This window comes from Oncorhynchus kisutch, linkage group LG4 (genome assembly GCF_002021735.2).
Source record: "Oncorhynchus kisutch isolate 150728-3 linkage group LG4, Okis_V2, whole genome shotgun sequence".
Classification (NCBI taxonomy): Eukaryota; Metazoa; Chordata; class Actinopteri; order Salmoniformes; family Salmonidae; genus Oncorhynchus; species Oncorhynchus kisutch.
In genome coordinates, this window is record NC_034177.2 from 29616122 (window position 1) to 29633715 (window position 17594).

At 44.0% G+C, this 17594-nt stretch overlaps 1 protein-coding gene across 5 annotated transcripts in view; it reads right to left on the reverse strand.

Annotated features, from left to right (window-relative positions):
* Positions 1 to 1386: 1386 nt before the first annotated feature.
* The window catches only part of chd2 (chromodomain helicase DNA binding protein 2), a 31198-nt gene continuing 14990 nt past the window's right edge, over positions 1387 to 17594 (reverse strand). For 4 of the 5 annotated variants that reach the window (XM_031822767.1, XM_020480728.2, XM_031822768.1 and 1 more), the window contains 32 exons: positions 15873 to 16049; positions 15654 to 15787; positions 14994 to 15219; positions 14794 to 14894; positions 14547 to 14588; positions 13123 to 13313; positions 12851 to 12975; positions 12449 to 12665; positions 12076 to 12165; positions 11697 to 11887; positions 11374 to 11562; positions 11083 to 11242; positions 10686 to 10838; positions 10113 to 10184; positions 9264 to 9413; positions 8881 to 9029; positions 8676 to 8772; positions 8441 to 8533; positions 8138 to 8311; positions 7368 to 7537; positions 7089 to 7270; positions 6833 to 6971; positions 6508 to 6658; positions 6275 to 6391; positions 6025 to 6147; positions 5701 to 5841; positions 5318 to 5431; positions 4902 to 5080; positions 4277 to 4376; positions 3959 to 4163; positions 3570 to 3831; positions 1387 to 3429 (listed from right to left, as the gene is read on the reverse strand). In XM_031822767.1, the coding sequence (XP_031678627.1) occupies positions 3129 to 3429; positions 3570 to 3831; positions 3959 to 4163; positions 4277 to 4376; positions 4902 to 5080; positions 5318 to 5431; positions 5701 to 5841; positions 6025 to 6147; positions 6275 to 6391; positions 6508 to 6658; positions 6833 to 6971; positions 7089 to 7270; positions 7368 to 7537; positions 8138 to 8311; positions 8441 to 8533; positions 8676 to 8772; positions 8881 to 9029; positions 9264 to 9413; positions 10113 to 10184; positions 10686 to 10838; positions 11083 to 11242; positions 11374 to 11562; positions 11697 to 11887; positions 12076 to 12165; positions 12449 to 12665; positions 12851 to 12975; positions 13123 to 13313; positions 14547 to 14588; positions 14794 to 14894; positions 14994 to 15219; positions 15654 to 15787; positions 15873 to 16049 (4915 nt within the window). In that variant the 3' untranslated portion in view covers positions 1387 to 3128. The remainder of the gene's footprint in view (positions 3430 to 3569; positions 3832 to 3958; positions 4164 to 4276; positions 4377 to 4901; positions 5081 to 5317; positions 5432 to 5700; positions 5842 to 6024; positions 6148 to 6274; positions 6392 to 6507; positions 6659 to 6832; positions 6972 to 7088; positions 7271 to 7367; positions 7538 to 8137; positions 8312 to 8440; positions 8534 to 8675; positions 8773 to 8880; positions 9030 to 9263; positions 9414 to 10112; positions 10185 to 10685; positions 10839 to 11082; positions 11243 to 11373; positions 11563 to 11696; positions 11888 to 12075; positions 12166 to 12448; positions 12666 to 12850; positions 12976 to 13122; positions 13314 to 14546; positions 14589 to 14793; positions 14895 to 14993; positions 15220 to 15653; positions 15788 to 15872; positions 16050 to 17594) is intronic. The other variant, XM_020480729.2, reaches the window with a different exon arrangement.

A 17594-nucleotide genomic window follows, 5' to 3' on the forward strand; every position in this document is an offset into this window, starting at 1 on the left:
AATTGAGCTCAGGTGCATCCTGTTTCTACAACTTGGAGTCCACCTGTGGTAAATTCAATTGATTGGACATGATTTGGAATGGCACACAACTGTCTATATAAGGTTTCACAGCTGACAGTGCATATCAGAGCACAAACCCAGCCATGAGGTCGAAGGAATTGTCCGTAGAGCTCCGAGACAGGATTGTGTCGAGGAACAGATCTGTGGAAAGGTAAAACATTTCTGCAGCATTGAAGGTCCCCAAGAACACAGAGGCCTCCATCATTCTTAAATGAAAGAAGTTTGGAACCACCGGGCCAAACTGAGCAATAGGGGGAGAAAGGCCTTGGTCAGGGAGGTGACCAACAACCTGATGGTCACTGTGACAGTGCTCCAGTTCCTCTGTGGAGATGGGAGACCCTTCGAGAATGACAACCGTCTCAGCAGCAGCGGTCCACCAGTTTATCACCTTTATCGTAGAGGGGCCAAACAGAAGCCACTTCTCAGTAAAAGGCAGGACAGCCCGCTTGGCACTTAAAGGACTCTCAGACCATGAAAGTAGATTCTGGTCTGATGAAACCAAGATCGAACTAGTTTGCCTGAATGCCAAGCATCAGGTCTGGAGGAAACCAGGCACCACTCATCTGGATCAATACCATCCCTATGGTAAAGCATGGTGGTGGTAGTATCATGCTGTGGGGATGTTTTTCAGCAGTAGGGACTGTGAGACTAGTCAGGATCGAGGGAAAGATGAACGGCGAAAAGTACAGATCATTGAAAACCTGCTCCAGAGCAATCAGCACCTAAAACTTGGGCAAAGGTTCACCTTCCAACAGGACAACGACCCTAAGTACACAGCCAAGACGATGCAGGAGTGGCTTCAGGACAAGTCTCAATGTACTTGTGGCCCAGCCAGAACCCGGGCTTGAACTCGATCGAGCATCTCTGTAGAGACGCTCCCCATCCAACCTGACAGAGCTTGAGAGGATTTGCAGAGAAGAATGGGGGGAAATTCCCCAAATACAGTTGTGCCAAGCTTGTAGTATCATACCCAAGAAGACTCAAGGATGCCAAAGGTGCTTCAACAAAGTACTGAGTAAAGGGTCTGAAGAATACTCATGTAAATGTCGCACATTTTTTACTAAAATGACATTTTCATAAACCTGTTTTTGCTTCATTATGGGGTATTGTGTCGATTGACGTTAAACTATTTAATTCATTTTAGAATAAGGCTGTAACCTAACAAAACGTGGAAAAAGTGAAGGGGTCTGAATGCACTGTAAATGTGGGAAGGGTCAAGATTCCCAATGACATCATTAATAGCATTCACAAAGCAATTAACCTTTATCATAATCAGACTGATTGTTGGTCTTATACTTTACTATATGAATAAACAAGTGACAATGCTTTTCATAATGTAGGAAAGTTTAATACATGTCTATTAACATTTTTACAGTACATTTCATGTGAAGGGTGGCTTTCACAAATATAAATTATTTCGGCTTGTTTTCAAGAGGACAGGTCCAGGGTCTGTAGCGTGGAGAGAAGGAAGGCGGTGTTGGTTGGCTATTCCTTGTAACAGATCTACCCACAGAGGACATACACAGATTCACCTGTGTAATGCTGTTTATCCTTTTCCCAATAACTTGTGGGGAGTTACAGAAGAACATGACAAACTAAACAATTTGTTCCCACCTCCAGTCTTCACTTAACAAGCATTCCACAAATCATCCATTGAGAAAAGTCTCAAAACATGACTGTTTAATACTGCATCATTGCTGTAGTAGAGTACACTAATGTACATGAACCCATATACAGTATGAAAATATACACAAAAATAAGGCACAAATGGAGAAGCACACCAAAACACCAGAAATCATAAGAACCAGAGCAGGGCCAGTCTCTGGTTTGGCACTGAACCAGATTGACCAATAACAGCTTGTCATCAACCACATCCGTAAACACTCAAATGTCCCTTTGAAAATTTACCAGAAGTTAGTTACATTGCTGTCGCTGGCAATCAAACAATCTTTTAACTTTAGAGAAAGAGAAAATGATTTCCAGTCTTCTCAAACATCGTTCAATACTTTTATGGGTGGAATAAAGCGGTAGAGTGCAGTACTTCTAGTGCAATGTACGATGCAAAAGTACCATTCATACATAAGACACAGAAATATGGTTGAAATAGCTTCATTCTTTGCACATCTACAAATAAAATGTTATTAGGGATAGCTTAAACATAGTCATAGTGTTCTTCTGAACCTTTGCACAATTAATTACCTTAAATACTGCTTAGAAAGTTGTCCTTTCATTAGGTCCTCAACTTATCAGCGAGTAAGTGGTTTTTATCAACTTAAAGAAACTTGCAATGATGAATGTCTTTTCAGAAGAATGATTACTGTTGATAATGAGAAATGCTCATTAAAACCTTTTAAATAGTCATTCTGAGGACTAGGTACTGGCAAGCTGACTAACTTACTATTCTCCACTTCAATTTAGACATACGAATGCACTCCCATTTGGATTTGGGGAAGAAGGTGCATCTCTTTATTAAATGATGATAGTTGCACGACCATCTCAACATTAAGATTCATAAACATTTGAAGGTGAGGGTGACATGATAAATATAACATTTTTACAGAAACATTTCCTATGGACATCATAATGGCATAAAGCTAAACACAAAAAAGAAAATCAAAGTCATGGTTCCTTTGGGAATAATCCCATACCTCTAACAGTCAAAAAGGCCAAATACTGTAGGCACTTTTATGTTCCAAGATCAGTCAACATCAACCTTTTAGGCATTGTAAGCTTTCCCCAGATAATAGTCCATGGGACTATATGATCCACAGGCATTTTACAGACTCACCACTAACACTGACTGATCACCTGTCATTTCATCTAAAAAAACAACATCTGTAATAGATTTCAATATGGGCACAGACAGTTCACTACCACAGTCACACCCGGAGGAGGGGTTTGGAGTTTGGTGTTTGCTGGTAAACAGAGTATTTGCGACTGAGGGTGTGTCAGGCCAAGCAAACCAGTGAGTCTAGCCAGCCCAGACCTGTCCTTCAGCAGCATGTGGAGTTCACACTGTGTTCATCACCTGAACAAAATACACTCACATTGTCCTTCAGTGACAGTCCTCATGTCTTCCTGTTGTTCCAGTTTAAATCAGCCGCAGCTGCTTTCTGCTCTGCAGTCCGCTCTGCAGTTGGCGAGCGCGAGTCCTGGGGGGACTTCTGCGGCTGTGGGGAGCGTGGGTCCAGCAGGGGGGGGGGTTTGTTGTCTGGATAGGGCCGGGTGAAGTGTTCTGGCCCTGCTGGCCCCGGGGGCCCCCTATGCTCTGGCATCCTCACCCTGAAGTCTTGGGGATGGCCTCCACTCCCCCTGAAGTCTTGGGGAGGACGGAAGTCATCGCCGCGTCTCCGCTTTGAGTCTGGATGTCTGGAGCGAGATGGATGATGTCTTTCAGAGCTTACTACTACAGAGCTACAAGCTATCGCAAGTCATATGGTTTTAGCATTACATTTCAATACTGACAAATACAAACCTCTACATTGTGTTTGAAAAGGCATAATTCTCACCTGTCGTAATAGGCACGACGGTCCCTGTGTTCTCGGTCGCTGTCATACTGGTCATACGGCCTCTTCCGAGGGGAGCTGCTGCTACCGCCACTACGGTAACTACTAGAGCTGCTGCGGTAGGAGTCTTCACGCGGACGACGGTCACCATAGTGATGGTCCTTATACCGATGGGCGTCATATGGATGATGCCGCTCGCTTTGCCAGGGCTGGTTGCTATTTCCAGGGTAGTTGTATTTACGATCTCGCTGCCAATCTCCTCGATCTTTTATAATAAGATAAAAGTGGCCCGTGAAGTGTCGTGCTCATATAAAAAAAATTGATAGAAACCCACACAATTGCTGCAAAGTTGTAGAATTGTGCATACTTCATACAAAATACACAACTCTTACCATCATTTCCAAAGTGTCGCTTGTTGGACTGGTTGTAGCCTTCTCTGTGGGGACCATGGGGGGACGTTGGAGAGGGGTGGGGCATGCCTGGATGAGACTTGGATGATGGCTGGGTGCCGGTGGAGTCTCGACTGGAACCAGACGCCTCTGCTCGGAAAGTCTTTTTCCTGCCTGACGGGTCATCCCCCTTTTTTCTATGCTCCTTCTGAGAATTAGCAAAGGGTCAAGCACAGGACCAAGCAAAAATAACATTTGTCTGGTTGTACTTGTTACAGAAGCCTGTGAGTTTTCATACTAGGAGAAAAGAGACCACCTCACCTCCTCCTCCCGAGACCGCTTCTTCTGAGCCATCTTGTACAGCTTGTGAAGCTTCCTCGCTCCAAATTCTGTGAACTTAGACACAAAAATCCAGAGGTTCCTGCCAAACAAAGACATCTTGGTAAGTCATGTTAAGTCAGACTTACCCTTAATATGGAGAACTATTTTAATGAAACTCAATGGCATCAGAATTAAAAACATAGATTGACCTAAATGACCAAGGAGTTGGTTTCATAATCAAACCTTCAGTGCATACACTGAGTGCACAAAACATTAGGAACACCTGTTCTTCACATGACAGACTGACCAGGTGAAAGCTATGATCTCTTATTGATGTCACCTGTTAAATCCACTTCAAATCAGTGTAGATGAAAGGGAGGCGAAAGGTTAAATAAAGCGCTCAACTGTTTCCCGTGTGTATCAAGAATGGTCCACCACCCAAACGACATCAAGCCAACTTGACACAACTGTGGGAAGCATTGAAGTCAACATGGGCCAGCATCCCTGTGGAACACTTTCAACACCTTGTAGAATCCATACAAAAAAGGATGCAACTCAATATTGGAAAGATGTTCCTAATGTTTTGTACACTCAGTTTATAACTTATGGTTGGCTGAGGGCTTACCGACGCCATGTTTTGACATGCTCTGGGTCGCTGTAGGCTTTAAGGCACTCAGTGATGCGGTCTCCTATCTTCAGCAGGCAGGTGCGTGTGTGTTGGAGCTGCTCCTGAACAGACAGGCCCTCGTCAGGCTTATCCAGCTGTTTTAGGGCCTTCTTCACCGGCCTCATGCGCTCCTTACACTGGACAAACACACACAGACAGTTTACTCCGCTAAGTACAAGAGAGTGCCAAGCCAAAGATGATCCATGTTTCAATTATCCTCAGCTGTAACAGAACATCCATTATGTTTGACATATTACATGGCTTATTAACACCTACATTAGTCTTCAATGTAGTTAATATGTTTCCTTATCCTGTCCACGCCGGTGGTAACTAGCATGGCCATGCTCTAGTCGTTACAGGGTGCAATAACTCACAATGCTGAAGTTCTCTTGGTCCAGCTCATCGTCCTCCTCTCCGATGGGAACAGGGTCACTCCCAGCAGTAATGTGGACCGGCCCCTGGGGCTTCTTCCCTTTAGCTCCTTTTGCCTGAGACACAGATAAACAAACAGACACACCACCAAGCAGGTTAACACAGATCTCCATACAAACACCCGCACAGTGACACTATCCCTCCCGGTGATCCAGGAGCAATCTTATAACCTAATCTGTACACCCAATCTTGCTCCTAAATCCACCACCAACAACCCAGACAAAGCTAAATGTTCCCCCATTTGTTTGGAAACAGAAAAGGTTAGTGGGTGTGAGATGGTATACTACCGCAGCACAAGGCATAAAGTTCGCCACTGCCAAAGTACCTTTTCTTTTCTTGGCTTTGGACGTTTTTTGTCTTTGTCCGCGTCCTTCTCTTTTTTAGGAGTTCCGTGTTTTTCTTTGTTCTCTTTGTTATCCTTTTTCTTCTGCCTCTTCTTTGTGGGAGTTTTTTCAGTCCCGTCATCCTGGTTAAATAAAGAACACGGAACGGTAAATAAGTAAACTAGTTCTGGTGGACTACCAACAAAGACTGCATCACATTTCCCTTGTTTTCTCTATCCCGGTATTCTGTAACCAACAAGAAACTCCCTTGTGAAAAGGCTGGTGGTTGATAGGCAGGTAGAGCTGGGTGTTTTGAGATGACTTACCCTCACCTCCCCTTCCTCTGAGGGGTTGTCTGACATGCGGGGGGAGGAGATGTCATTGCCCTGTTCATCTTTAGGGGCCTTGTTCTCTTTCTTCACCCGAGGCTTCCTCTTCTTCACTTTGGCCTGGGAGGGGGGGAGAGATATGATGAGCCAATGGGGTATATACTGTGCAGAAACCAATACCAGACAGACTGTACATATATTATTTAAGAGAGGTCCTGTTAAACAGAGCAGCCATGTATTTTCTAACCTCCTCCTTAGTAACATCTTTACAGTCCGCTTCTTTCTTCAGCATCTTCAGAAGGTAGTCTGATCTGGCCTGCAACTGCTTCCCTTGAGGTTTCTTCTCTGGGTCATCTGGGAGAATCTGTGCATATAGAATACAATTTGTTAACAGGAGCCAATCTAACGCACAGCTTTATAGTTTCATCGAGTTCCACAGCTTTCTGAGAACATTTTTTATTCTGACATTCTGATGGTTACCTTGTCTGCGAGTTTGAGTTCGGGGTCGGTCTTCATCAGATCCCAGTTTCCGTAGCCATGCTCATAGACCCCCAGCAACAGTTGAGTGTCATCCTGCAGATCCCAGTCCACGTCAAAGTGAGGCACCTTCACTCTGCAGGTCAGTTGGAATCTGTGGCGAAAAGAGGAGAGGTGGTCAAACCCTCTGCTACTGCAGCCCATCATGACAATGCCCTGGTGTCTGCATCAGTTGTTACCTCTTTGACCCACATCTGTTATAGTAATATTTATTTTCATCTGATAAAATATTTCACAGGCCTCAGATATATCTGCAATGGTAACTTACTGGTTTCTCTCAGTAGGATTAGCTGGCACAGCTTTGTGCAGTGGCTCAAACTCCTCCTCGTGCTGAATGATGGACTTGGCATTGACCTGCACTCCTGAGATCTTGATGTTAATACCTCTGCGCTTCCCAGGGCCTTTGGCTAAAGGAACCGGGTATGCATGAGTCAAAACATTAGCACACACATTCTAAGCCCTGATTCCTAAAAATCTGAATCAGACAGGCAGGCAGGCCGTCGGCAGCAGTCAGACACACTCACCTTCACTGGGATTCTCTCTGAGGTGCTCTTCATGCTCTTGGACAGCCGTCACACAGCTGCTATGGATCAGCTCGCCCAGTCTCTTCAGGTCTGCCTGGGATTTGTCCACCAGCTCTGAGTCCCTGGCAATGCCCTCCAGCCTTTCAAGCGGAGCTCCAAATTTCTTATAAGCCTTGATGAACCTGGTGAAGGAAAGTGTAAAACATGAACTAAGTGTTTAATGAAACACTGAGTAACCATTCTAAAAATCAGTCTAAATGGCCAAAGAGACCTACAAACCTGCGGATCTCTGCATCAGTAAAACCCTCCACGTTGTTCTTGCGGGCTCTGGGCCTGCCTCTCCTCTTTGGCTTCTTGTCATCGCCGCTGTCGTCCGTCTCGCTCTCGGAGCCCGAGGAGCGGTGCTTCAGCTTGGAGCCAACGTCACTGTCACTGTCGTTGGCTTGGGCCTGCAATTAATAGACACAATACAACCTTCAGACACAACAAGCAAAACCTATTTCCTACTGATTGTAATTGCCCAATGCCTTTTTGAGTTATGAATACTTCTGAATGCTGAAATGTTTAAGGATGTTTGTTTTCTCTACTATAATATTAAATAAAATCAAGAGAAAATCTAATCAAGAATTATAATTGAATCACACTAATGAATAATTGAGGTGACTCTTCCATGCATTTCATGAATTTGGATAATATCCTATGCTGTTGAAGGTTATCTGTGTGATTTAAATACCCACTGTTGCATCACAAGGGACAATGCCCTAATGATTCATTAAGGAAGCTTCTCATGCAGAAGATTCACATACACACGCAGTGGAATCACCAGGGATTCACCTACACTGTGAGGCAGTAAACAACTCATTACCACCCCATCAGACCCCCAGTCCCCCGACAGAGAGCAGGAGAGGATGAAAGTAAACAGTTCAGCAGCACACACATTCCCTGGGGAAGCCCCTTCACACACAGCCACCTGAGCTGCACCATGGAGTAGTCACATCTCGGTCATGCTCAAGAGATCTAACGTGAGATGTGTGTTCTCTCCTGTATACCCTCTTATTGGAGCTCCTGCTTCTAGGCAGCATGTAGATGTCCTCCATCTCCTTCTGCTTCTGCTCCTCCTCCAGCCTCCGCCGCTGGTCCTCCGGGATGATGTCGTCCCAGTCAGGCACCATCCGCTCCACCATCTCTGGAGCACTCTCCTCCATGTTTGAGAAGTTGGCCACCTGGAGGGAGACACACATGTACTGTCTGAGACTGGGAATAATATTCTATCTTTAGTTAGAATAGTAGCTAAAGGTATTCCGAGAAGTATTGTGAAAAGCAGGCTGAGAGTTGGTTCAACTTCTAGGTACCTTGAACTGAGAGAGAAGCTCATCTGTGGCACTTGATCCCTGGTCACTTTCTCTGGTTTCAGCCAACCGCAAGATCTCATCAATATCCATCTCCTGCAAGGGCCAAAAGAGAAAGGTACAATGTAAAGGACAAGAAACACAGACATTCTGCAAATCTGGAAGTTTGAAAATCGATCACTCATACAATTTAACTTTCAACAGAGTACATAATCAATAGAAATGTTGGTCTGTGTACCGTAGGTTCAGTCTCCTCTCCTTCTGCCTCTTTGAACAGATCTTCAGCTCCAAACTTCAGAATGGCAGTCAGCTCATCTTTATTGAATGGGTTGGAGCTGTGAAAAGATGTTGATGTTAAGTTAAGAAACTGAGGGACCTCATGTTTTCAGTCAAAGCAAAATATCACTCAAAGTCTAGTAGACCGCATGGTGAAGTTTCCTCACTTTGAATTTCCGGAGTTGTTATCCAATACAGTTCGACCAGTGGTGTCCATTCTCTGAATTACAAGATGGTCCAAAACCATCTTCTTCTTGGCTCTCTCAATAATGTCCTCCTCCACAGATCCCTTTGTGACCAAGCGATAGATATTCACCTGTTCAGAATTACAAGAAAGGAGACATTTAAACGTCTCACTCACAAAGTTGGAAGACAAACATTTTCCATGATGGCTCTGCCAAAGAAAACGTATGCCAAACTGATTACTAACTTCCTACTGTACCTCACAGGTTTTATTCATTAGGATCAAGTCACCAGAATCAGACCAACAATCTTGTGCTTAGCTAAACCTTCCCTCAATACTTAGGACAGTGGGTCTAGTTGTAGATACCTGCTTCTTCTGGCCAATCCTGTGAGCCCTGGCCTGAGCCTGCAGGTCGTTCTGAGGGTTCCAGTCAGAGTCAAAGATGACCACAGTGTCTGCAGAGGCAAGGTTGATACCCAAACCTCCAGCTCTTGTGGACAGCAGGAAACAGAAGTCCTGGACAGAGAGGGGGGATTATTATTCTCAAAACAAATCACATAGTGCATCACGCCAAACCTGCTGAACATCACAGGTGAAGGGACAAAATGCCTGAAGTAGAGAACATGTCAAGTGTGATAACCGTTCTTGTGGCTTTTATGGTGTGGGTTCACACTTTATTTGGATATTCCCATATAGATGATCCACAGATGGTCATATAATCAACAAACTACCTATTGATAAGAAACTGCTTGTTAAGGTTACAGTAAAGGTGAGGTTTAGAACAAGTGTTAGGATAAGGGTTAAGATTTGAGCTAGGGTTAGTAGATAGTTAGTTGAAATGTTGACAGTTATTGAACATCTACAAACCATCTACTTGGGACGATCCAAATAAAGTGTTACCTGATGTGGTAAAACACACCAGGTAACAGTCACGGCCATTTTGTTTTTACTTGGTTGAGCTACGCTATCACAGGTCAGTGTCTTGCTAAATTTACCTCAAAAGAATATGATAACTTGAGGAAAATAAATCTTAACACTAGATGAAACAATGTACTGGCTGTCATGTTAATGTATGGTATCACTACGTCGCTGAGTAAAGTGAAATGCATACCAACTGAGTTCCGACGCAGATTCAGGGCTGACATAGACACTTCAAATATCAACGCCTCGAATGTTCAGACCTGCAATAGCTAAAACATAGTATAGATGACATACCTCAGAACCTTCAGCATTAAAGTGGTCAAGTGCTTGTTTTCGTATTTCTCCCTTTATGGAGCCATCCAGGCGCTGAGAAGAGAGGGAAGGAGAGAGTTTTCAGGCCTTGGAACCTTGCCTGAACTCCAAACCCTAAGATCCCACTTGGGAATGCTCATCTATACATGGCATTATATGATCCATCAGGCAAGCAGCATATTGTCAAAGATAATTACAATAGTAAAACTATGTCTAGTTCTTTACCTGTGCTAAGACCCAGTGGTCACTCTGGCTCTGGGGACCAGCCAGTCCCCATCAAAAATAACTTGAGGATAAAAATAACTATGCAAGAGCATGTTTGCGGCAACACTGACACATGAGTCGGTTAACATCTGAGTGGACTCCAACACTGCTCCAATATCTCAACAGCTACTGAAAACACCCTCACTAAGTCACCATAATAAAGATGTATTAACATTTAATGGAGACGTAAGAGAAAAAAGGACAAGTCATGCAGAATAAAAGAACAGCAGGTACACTACTGAAGGGTTGGACCTGCTGCCTTGCCATCCCCTGGGCTGTGTTATACCCTACCTGGAATGGGTAGCGCTTCAGGGCCAGGTACTCAGCCAGGATGTCCAACATGCGCACCATCTGGGAGAAGATGAGGACTCTGTTGCCCCTGTCCCGAAGTCTGGTCAGTAGCTTGTCCAGAAGAACCAGCTTCCCACTGCCCCTCACCAATGCCTGAGATACGCAAAAGGTCAACGGTCAAACTTAGGGAAATTAACATCTCTTCTCCACCCTCTAACAAACCGATACATTAGTGTGGCTACATGTAATCATGCTCTGCTGCCATTTTAACCAATGAGGGTATTTCTAAATGTTCAAAACAGCAAAAGTAGAGATAATTAGTCCACTGTATTTTCACATGGACATAACACATCTTTTGCAATAATGCGCTGAGCTGAGCTCTTCTTGCTAGTCCTACCTGCAGGTGCTCCTGTGGAGTGTCACACTCTTCCTCAGGCTGTTTGATGAGGAAACCATGGTTAGTGCACTTCTTCAGCTCCATGACGATGTTGAGGAAGCCAGAGGAGCTGCCTCGGGTGCCTTTCTGCAGGGCTCTGAAGTTCCTGGTCAGAATCCACCTGAAACAAGCACAAAAACACACCACCAGTTAACTTCAGGGACAAGGAGTAAGACCTTAGATACTGCTCAAATCATCTGTCCAGACAGGCAGACATGGATAGACAGAAACACAGCATTTGAGGGAACGTACTTGTAGTACTGCTTCTGCACAGCAGACATGTCCACACGGAGGATCTGTTCTACCTTGGCAGGCAGGGATTTCTCCACATCCTTCTTTACACGCCTCAGGAGGAAGGGCTCAAGGACTTTGTGAAGGCTCTGGTAGCCATTGTCAGTCCCTTTACCATGCTCACTTTCAAAATCTTCCCAATTTTCAAACCTTCAGAGGGGGAAAGTACAATTGCATCGAGATAAGAACACTGTAAATGAATACAAATGCACAGGTTGTTCTTCTCAAAGTCCACATTTGCCAAAATATACATGATGCATTTTATGGAGAGGAGAAGTACATACTTGTCAGGCATGAGGAAGTGCAGAAGGGACCACAGCTCTTTGAGAGAGTTCTGCAGTGGTGTCCCTGTGATAAGAAGTCTGTGGTTGGACCGGAACTCGATCAGGGTTTTGTACAACAGGGAGTCGTCATTCTTTAGCCTGTGAGCTTCATCCACACCCAAGAAAGCCCAATTTATGTTCCCCAACACCCCCTATGGACAGACCACACACATTGAGTGAGTGGAGAGTTGTATTCAATCAAACAATTAAATGTTTTGTCTTTTTTATATTTTAAATAATCACAAAATGTGTACTATTTTGGCCAGTACAAATCGAAGCCAATTCAGTATATCAAAATGCATCTGTCTGAAAATGCTTCCAAGAAATACAGATGCCTTACCTTGTCTTTCAGTAGAATTTCATACGTGGTTATAAGTGCATTGAACTTTATTCTCTTCGTCTGATGGCATACCCACTCATAGTCACGGATCTGTTCAACACAAAAGCAAAGCAGAGGGGCGGCAGGTAGCCTAGTAGTTAGAGCGTTAGGCCAGTAACCGAAAGGTTGCTAGATCAAATCCCCGAGCTGACAAGGTAAAAATCTGTCATTCTGCCCCTTAAGGCGCTTAACCCATAAATAAGAATTTGTTCTTAACTGACTTGCCTAGTTAAATAAAGGTTAAATAAAAAATTAAAGAGGGGGACATTCATTTTTGGTTGGCAACAAGACTACAACGCTTCTTTCGAGTTTTGTAAAGAGGAGATTTCCGTACCGATTTCCTGCTCATCACGTCTCCCAAGTAGACCACCACGTTCATATCGGGGGCCCAGGTGTCAAACTCTCTCTGCCAGGAGGTGAGGGTGGATAGGGGTACCACCACCAGGGAGGGCCCATACAGCTGGTGCTGGTGGAACATGTAGGACAAGAACGAGATGGTCTGGATGGTTTTCCCCAGACCCATCTCATCAGCCAGGATCACACTATTGCACCTGAAAAACACAGAACATAGAGTCTTATTAGGGTTACATTCATGCTAAAATGACCTGCAAACTACCTAATTCCAGGTAATTAACAGTACACCTCAGTACAGTATCAGTACATCCACTAAATGAGATGATTAAAACAGTAATAATCTCTACTGTTTCTCTAGTGTCCCTCGTGACTTGATGTATACCTGCACCAGGAGTGAGCCAGCCAGTTCAGTCCATCTAACTGGTAATCTCTCAGCTGCAGGTTCTCATCCCCAATGTACGATGGCTGGTTCTTTAGTGCAACAAATCTGGGCCTCTGTTTCAACACCTGAAATTAGAGATAGAAAATCACTGCACTGTTCTGAAATTACCATAGCTACATATTGTACATTTTTGTGTTCTAGCTGATATGAGTAAATGTTTAAATAAAACAATTGTGATGAGTATTGATGTGCAATCTAGTCGGGACACTTTCCTCACTCACTTTGCAGTCTTTTGAGGGGACTGTTTTACTGGAGTTCCTGTTGGTGAAGCCGTCTATACAGTGCTGGAACTTCTTCCCCAGCAGAGCTCCATCCTCCCAGCTGCACTCTGAATAAGGCAGGCCCATCCACTTACACAGGTACTCTGGCTCATTGGAAGAAGCACCATTCTTGTGGCTGTGAGCTGGTGTACAGTGAAAACAACATCTTCAGTGAAAATGTTTTTCAGACGGTTTTATTCAAAATGTGCTTAGTATGATAATGAAGATGCACTGCATGACCAAACATATGTGGACATCTGCTCGTCAAACATCTCATTCCAAAATCATGGGCATTAATATGGAATTGGCCCCATCTTTGTTGCTATAACAGCCTCCACTCTTCTGGGAAGGCTATCCACTAGATGTTGGAACATTGCTGTGGGGACTTGCTTCCATTCAACCACAAGAGCATTGGTGAGGTTGGGCACTGATGTTGGGCAATTAGGCTTGGCTCACAGTCAGCATTCCAATTCATCCCAAAGGTGTTCAATGGGGTTGAGGTCAGGGCTCTGTGCAGGCAAGTCAGATCTCAACAAACCATTTCTGGACCTCACTTTGTGCACAGACAAGGGCATTGTCATGCTGAGCAGGAAAGGGCCTTCCCCAAACTGCTACCACAAAGTTGGAGTCACAGAATCGGCTAGAATGTCATTGTATGCTGTAGCATTAAATTGGCACTATGCAGTCGGGCAGGTAGCATTCTCCTGGCATCAGCCAAACCCAGATTCGTCCGTCGGTCTGACAGATGGTGAAGCGTACTTCATCACTCCAGAGAATGTGTTTCCACTGCTCCAGAGTCCAATGGCGGTGAGCTTTACACCACTCCAGCCAACGTTTGGCATTGCGCATGGTGATCTTAGGCTTGTGTGCGGCTGCTCGGCCATGGAAACCCATTTCATGAAGCACCAGACGAACAGTTCTTGTGCTGATGTTGCTTCCAGAGGCAGTTTGGAACTTGGTAGTGAGCGTTGAAACCGAGGACAGATGATTTTTACGCACTACGCACTTCCAATCTGTGAACTTGAGTGGCCTACCACTTCGCGCTGAGCCGTTGTTGCTCCTAGACGTTTCCACTTCACAATAACAGCACTTACAGTTGACCGGGACAGCTCTAGCAGGGCAGAAATTTGATGAATTAATTTGTTGGAAAGGAGGCCTCCTTTGACGGTGCCACACTGAAATTCACTGAGCTCTTCAGTAGGGTCATTCTACTGCCAATGTTTGTCTATGGGGATTGCATAGCTGTGTGCTCAAATTTATACACCCGTCAGCAATGGGTGTGGCTGAAAAAGCAGAATCCACTAATTTTAACAGGTGTCCACATACTTTTGTATATATAGTGTATGATAATGTTGGTGATGACATGAGGGACTTACAAGGAAAATCCGAGAGACCCTGTGTCTTCCCGGTTTTAGTCGCTGAAAATAATAATAATAACATCTCAAATGACATTCCCCAAATAGCTATAATTGTTGATTACACTAATTCTGTAAATATATTATAAAGTGTGAAGAAAGAAGGCAAGTTTGTTGTAATAATCACAATTTTGTCAAATATATTTTCATCGATGAACCATTGCTGCTAGTCAATGAAGACACATTTCAAAGGAGTTTAGTTTCTTACCAATGACTCTCTCCAGAATATGGAACTGCTTATTTAAATCAGTGGTTAGCTCTTGCTGGCAGTTGTAATATTCTGAATCCTCAGGGGATGCTTTGCTCAACCTATGGAAGATAATCAGTGTCATCAAGTAAAAGAGCACAACACTGAAAGATAAAACTTAAATTGTAGCTACTTTACATTTGTACACAACAAGCCCTCACCAAGCACTGAGCTCATCGTTCTTCTTCTTGAAGTTATCTAGTTTCTTGAGTCCCTTGACCTTCTGTTGAGTGAGGGACTCAATGCTCTCCCAGGTGTTGTGGATGTAGGACCAGCCTTTCCACTTGATCAGATAATGGATCTCTCCCTCATCCTTCTCTGGGTCAAAGTCGGCTCCTGGGTCCCCATTTTCCTCAACAGCATACTGGGTAGTGGAAGCCCCGCAGGCTAAAATGGATACACACACAACATTCGGACATTAATATTTTCAATATCTGAATATTATTCACAGTATAGATTCCTAACCAGGAGGCAGCCGCTAGTAAACAGATATCTTGTCTAGCATCGTAATATGAGCACCTCGGTTACTGTCTCTTTCAACACCAGAGGGTACTATAAAGCAGGATCATTTAGTTATCCAGCTAACTTTGATAAACAACCACAAAAAATGTATATTCTGGTTTATTAAAAAAGAGAAACTTAGATACGAGTTTTCATTTGTTGAATCAATTAGACCATCCCCATTTCAAGCCTATCAGAATATTTAGGCAAGTTATCTGTCTAACTCCTTGATCCTGCTTTGTAGTAAACCCTTCTGCTGGCAATGTCTATCTAGATGGGTTAACACAATACAGGTGAGATACTAAGTAAGGATGCATCACCTCCTTTTTTGCCTGTCCTGGTATCCATGATCTTCTCAATGGTCTCGCTGTCATCTTCCGGCTCCACCTCAGCTCCCTCCATCTCTATCAGGTCGTCAGAGTCAGTCTCAAAGTCATTTTGGTCCTCCTTGTAACTGCAACAAACCAACACAATGCATGTCATGCACGGTAAACAATTTCCTTCATATTTTATATTGAACAAGTGAAACATTGACATACCTGACTTTAGCAGACACCCTTCGCCGGGTTTGTCTCTTTGGGGTATCTTCGTCATCATCATCATCATCATCATCGTCGTCGTCGTCATCATCTTCCTCCACAGATGACTCTTGTTTCCTGGTTTTCCTTCCCTTTGGAGGCTGCTGTTTTTTGACTGTAGATGATTTGTTCTTTGGTCTGTAAAATATTGAGTTAAATACACACATATACCACTTCTAACCACTCTGCAAGACAGCCTTCTTACTAGTTTTCCTCTAACAGCTCTAGCTGACTATAATCACTCCTAACAATCTGACTCACACCAATGGCCTTGAGACAGCTTTCAACCCTCCGACCTCAGCAATATTAATAATTTATTGTTGATATGCTTACAGGTGAATTTCTTAATGAAATGCCTTTAGAATACCAAGTGATCCTAAAGCCTACAAAAATATTTAATGTACGGTCCATTCGGAAAGTATTCAGATCCCTCAAATTTTCCCACATTTTATTACATTACAGCCTTCTAAAATTGATTAAATAGTTTTTTTCCCCTTAATCTACCCACAATACCTCACAGTGACAAGGCAAAAACAGGTTTAGAAATTTTTGCAAGTGAATTACAAATATAAAAACTGAAATATCACATTTACATAAGTACCCTTTAGTCAGTACTTTGTTTAAGCACATTTGGCAGCGAATACAGCATCGAGTCTTCTTGGGTATGACACTACAAGCTTGGCCCACCTGTATTTGTGGAGTTTCTCCCCGTCTTCTCTGCAGATACTCTCAAGCTCTGTCAGGTTGGATGGGGAGCGTTGCATCAAATCTATCTTCAGGTCTCGAAAGCGAGATGTTCGATCGGGTTCAAGTCCTGAGTTGTCTTAGCTGTGTGCTTAGGGTCATTGTCCTGTTAGTACGTGAACCTTCACCCCAGTCGGAGGTTCTGAGCGCTCTGGAGCAGATTAGCATCAAGGATCTATCTGTACTTTGCTCCGTTCATCTTTGCCTCGATCTTGACTAGTCTTCCAGTCCCTGCCGCTGAAAAATATCCCCACACCATGATACTGCTACCACCATGCTTTGCCGTAGGTACGGTGCCAGGTTTCCTCCAAACGCAACGCTTGGCATTCAGGCCAAAGAGTTCAATCTTGGTTTCATCAGACCAGAGAATATTGTTTCTCATGGTCTGAGAGTCCTTTAGGTGCCTTTTGGCAAACTCCAAGCGGGCTGTCATGTGCCGTTTACTGAAGAGTGGCTTCCGTCTGGCCACTCTACGATAAAGGCCTGACTGGTAGAGTGTTGCTGAGATGGTTGTCCTTCTGGAAGGGTCTCCCATCTCCACATAGGAACTCTGGAGCTCTGTCAGAGTGACCATCGGGTCCTTGGTAATCTCCCTGACCAAGGCACTTCTCCACCAATTGCACAGTTTGGCCGGGAGGCCAGCTCTTGGTGGTTCCAAACTTATTCCACTTAAGAATGATGGAGACCACTGTTCTGTCTTGGAGCTCAAGGGACAATTCCTTTGACCTTATGGTTTTGTTGTTGCTCTGATATGCACTGTCAACTGTGGGACCTTATATAGACAGGTGTGTGCCTTTCCAAATCATGTCCAATTAATTTAATTTACCACAGGTACAAACATCTCAAGGATGGATCAATGGGAACAGGATGCACCTGAGCTCAATTTCGAGTTTCATAGCAAAGGGTCTGAATACAAATGTACATTTATTTTTAATACAT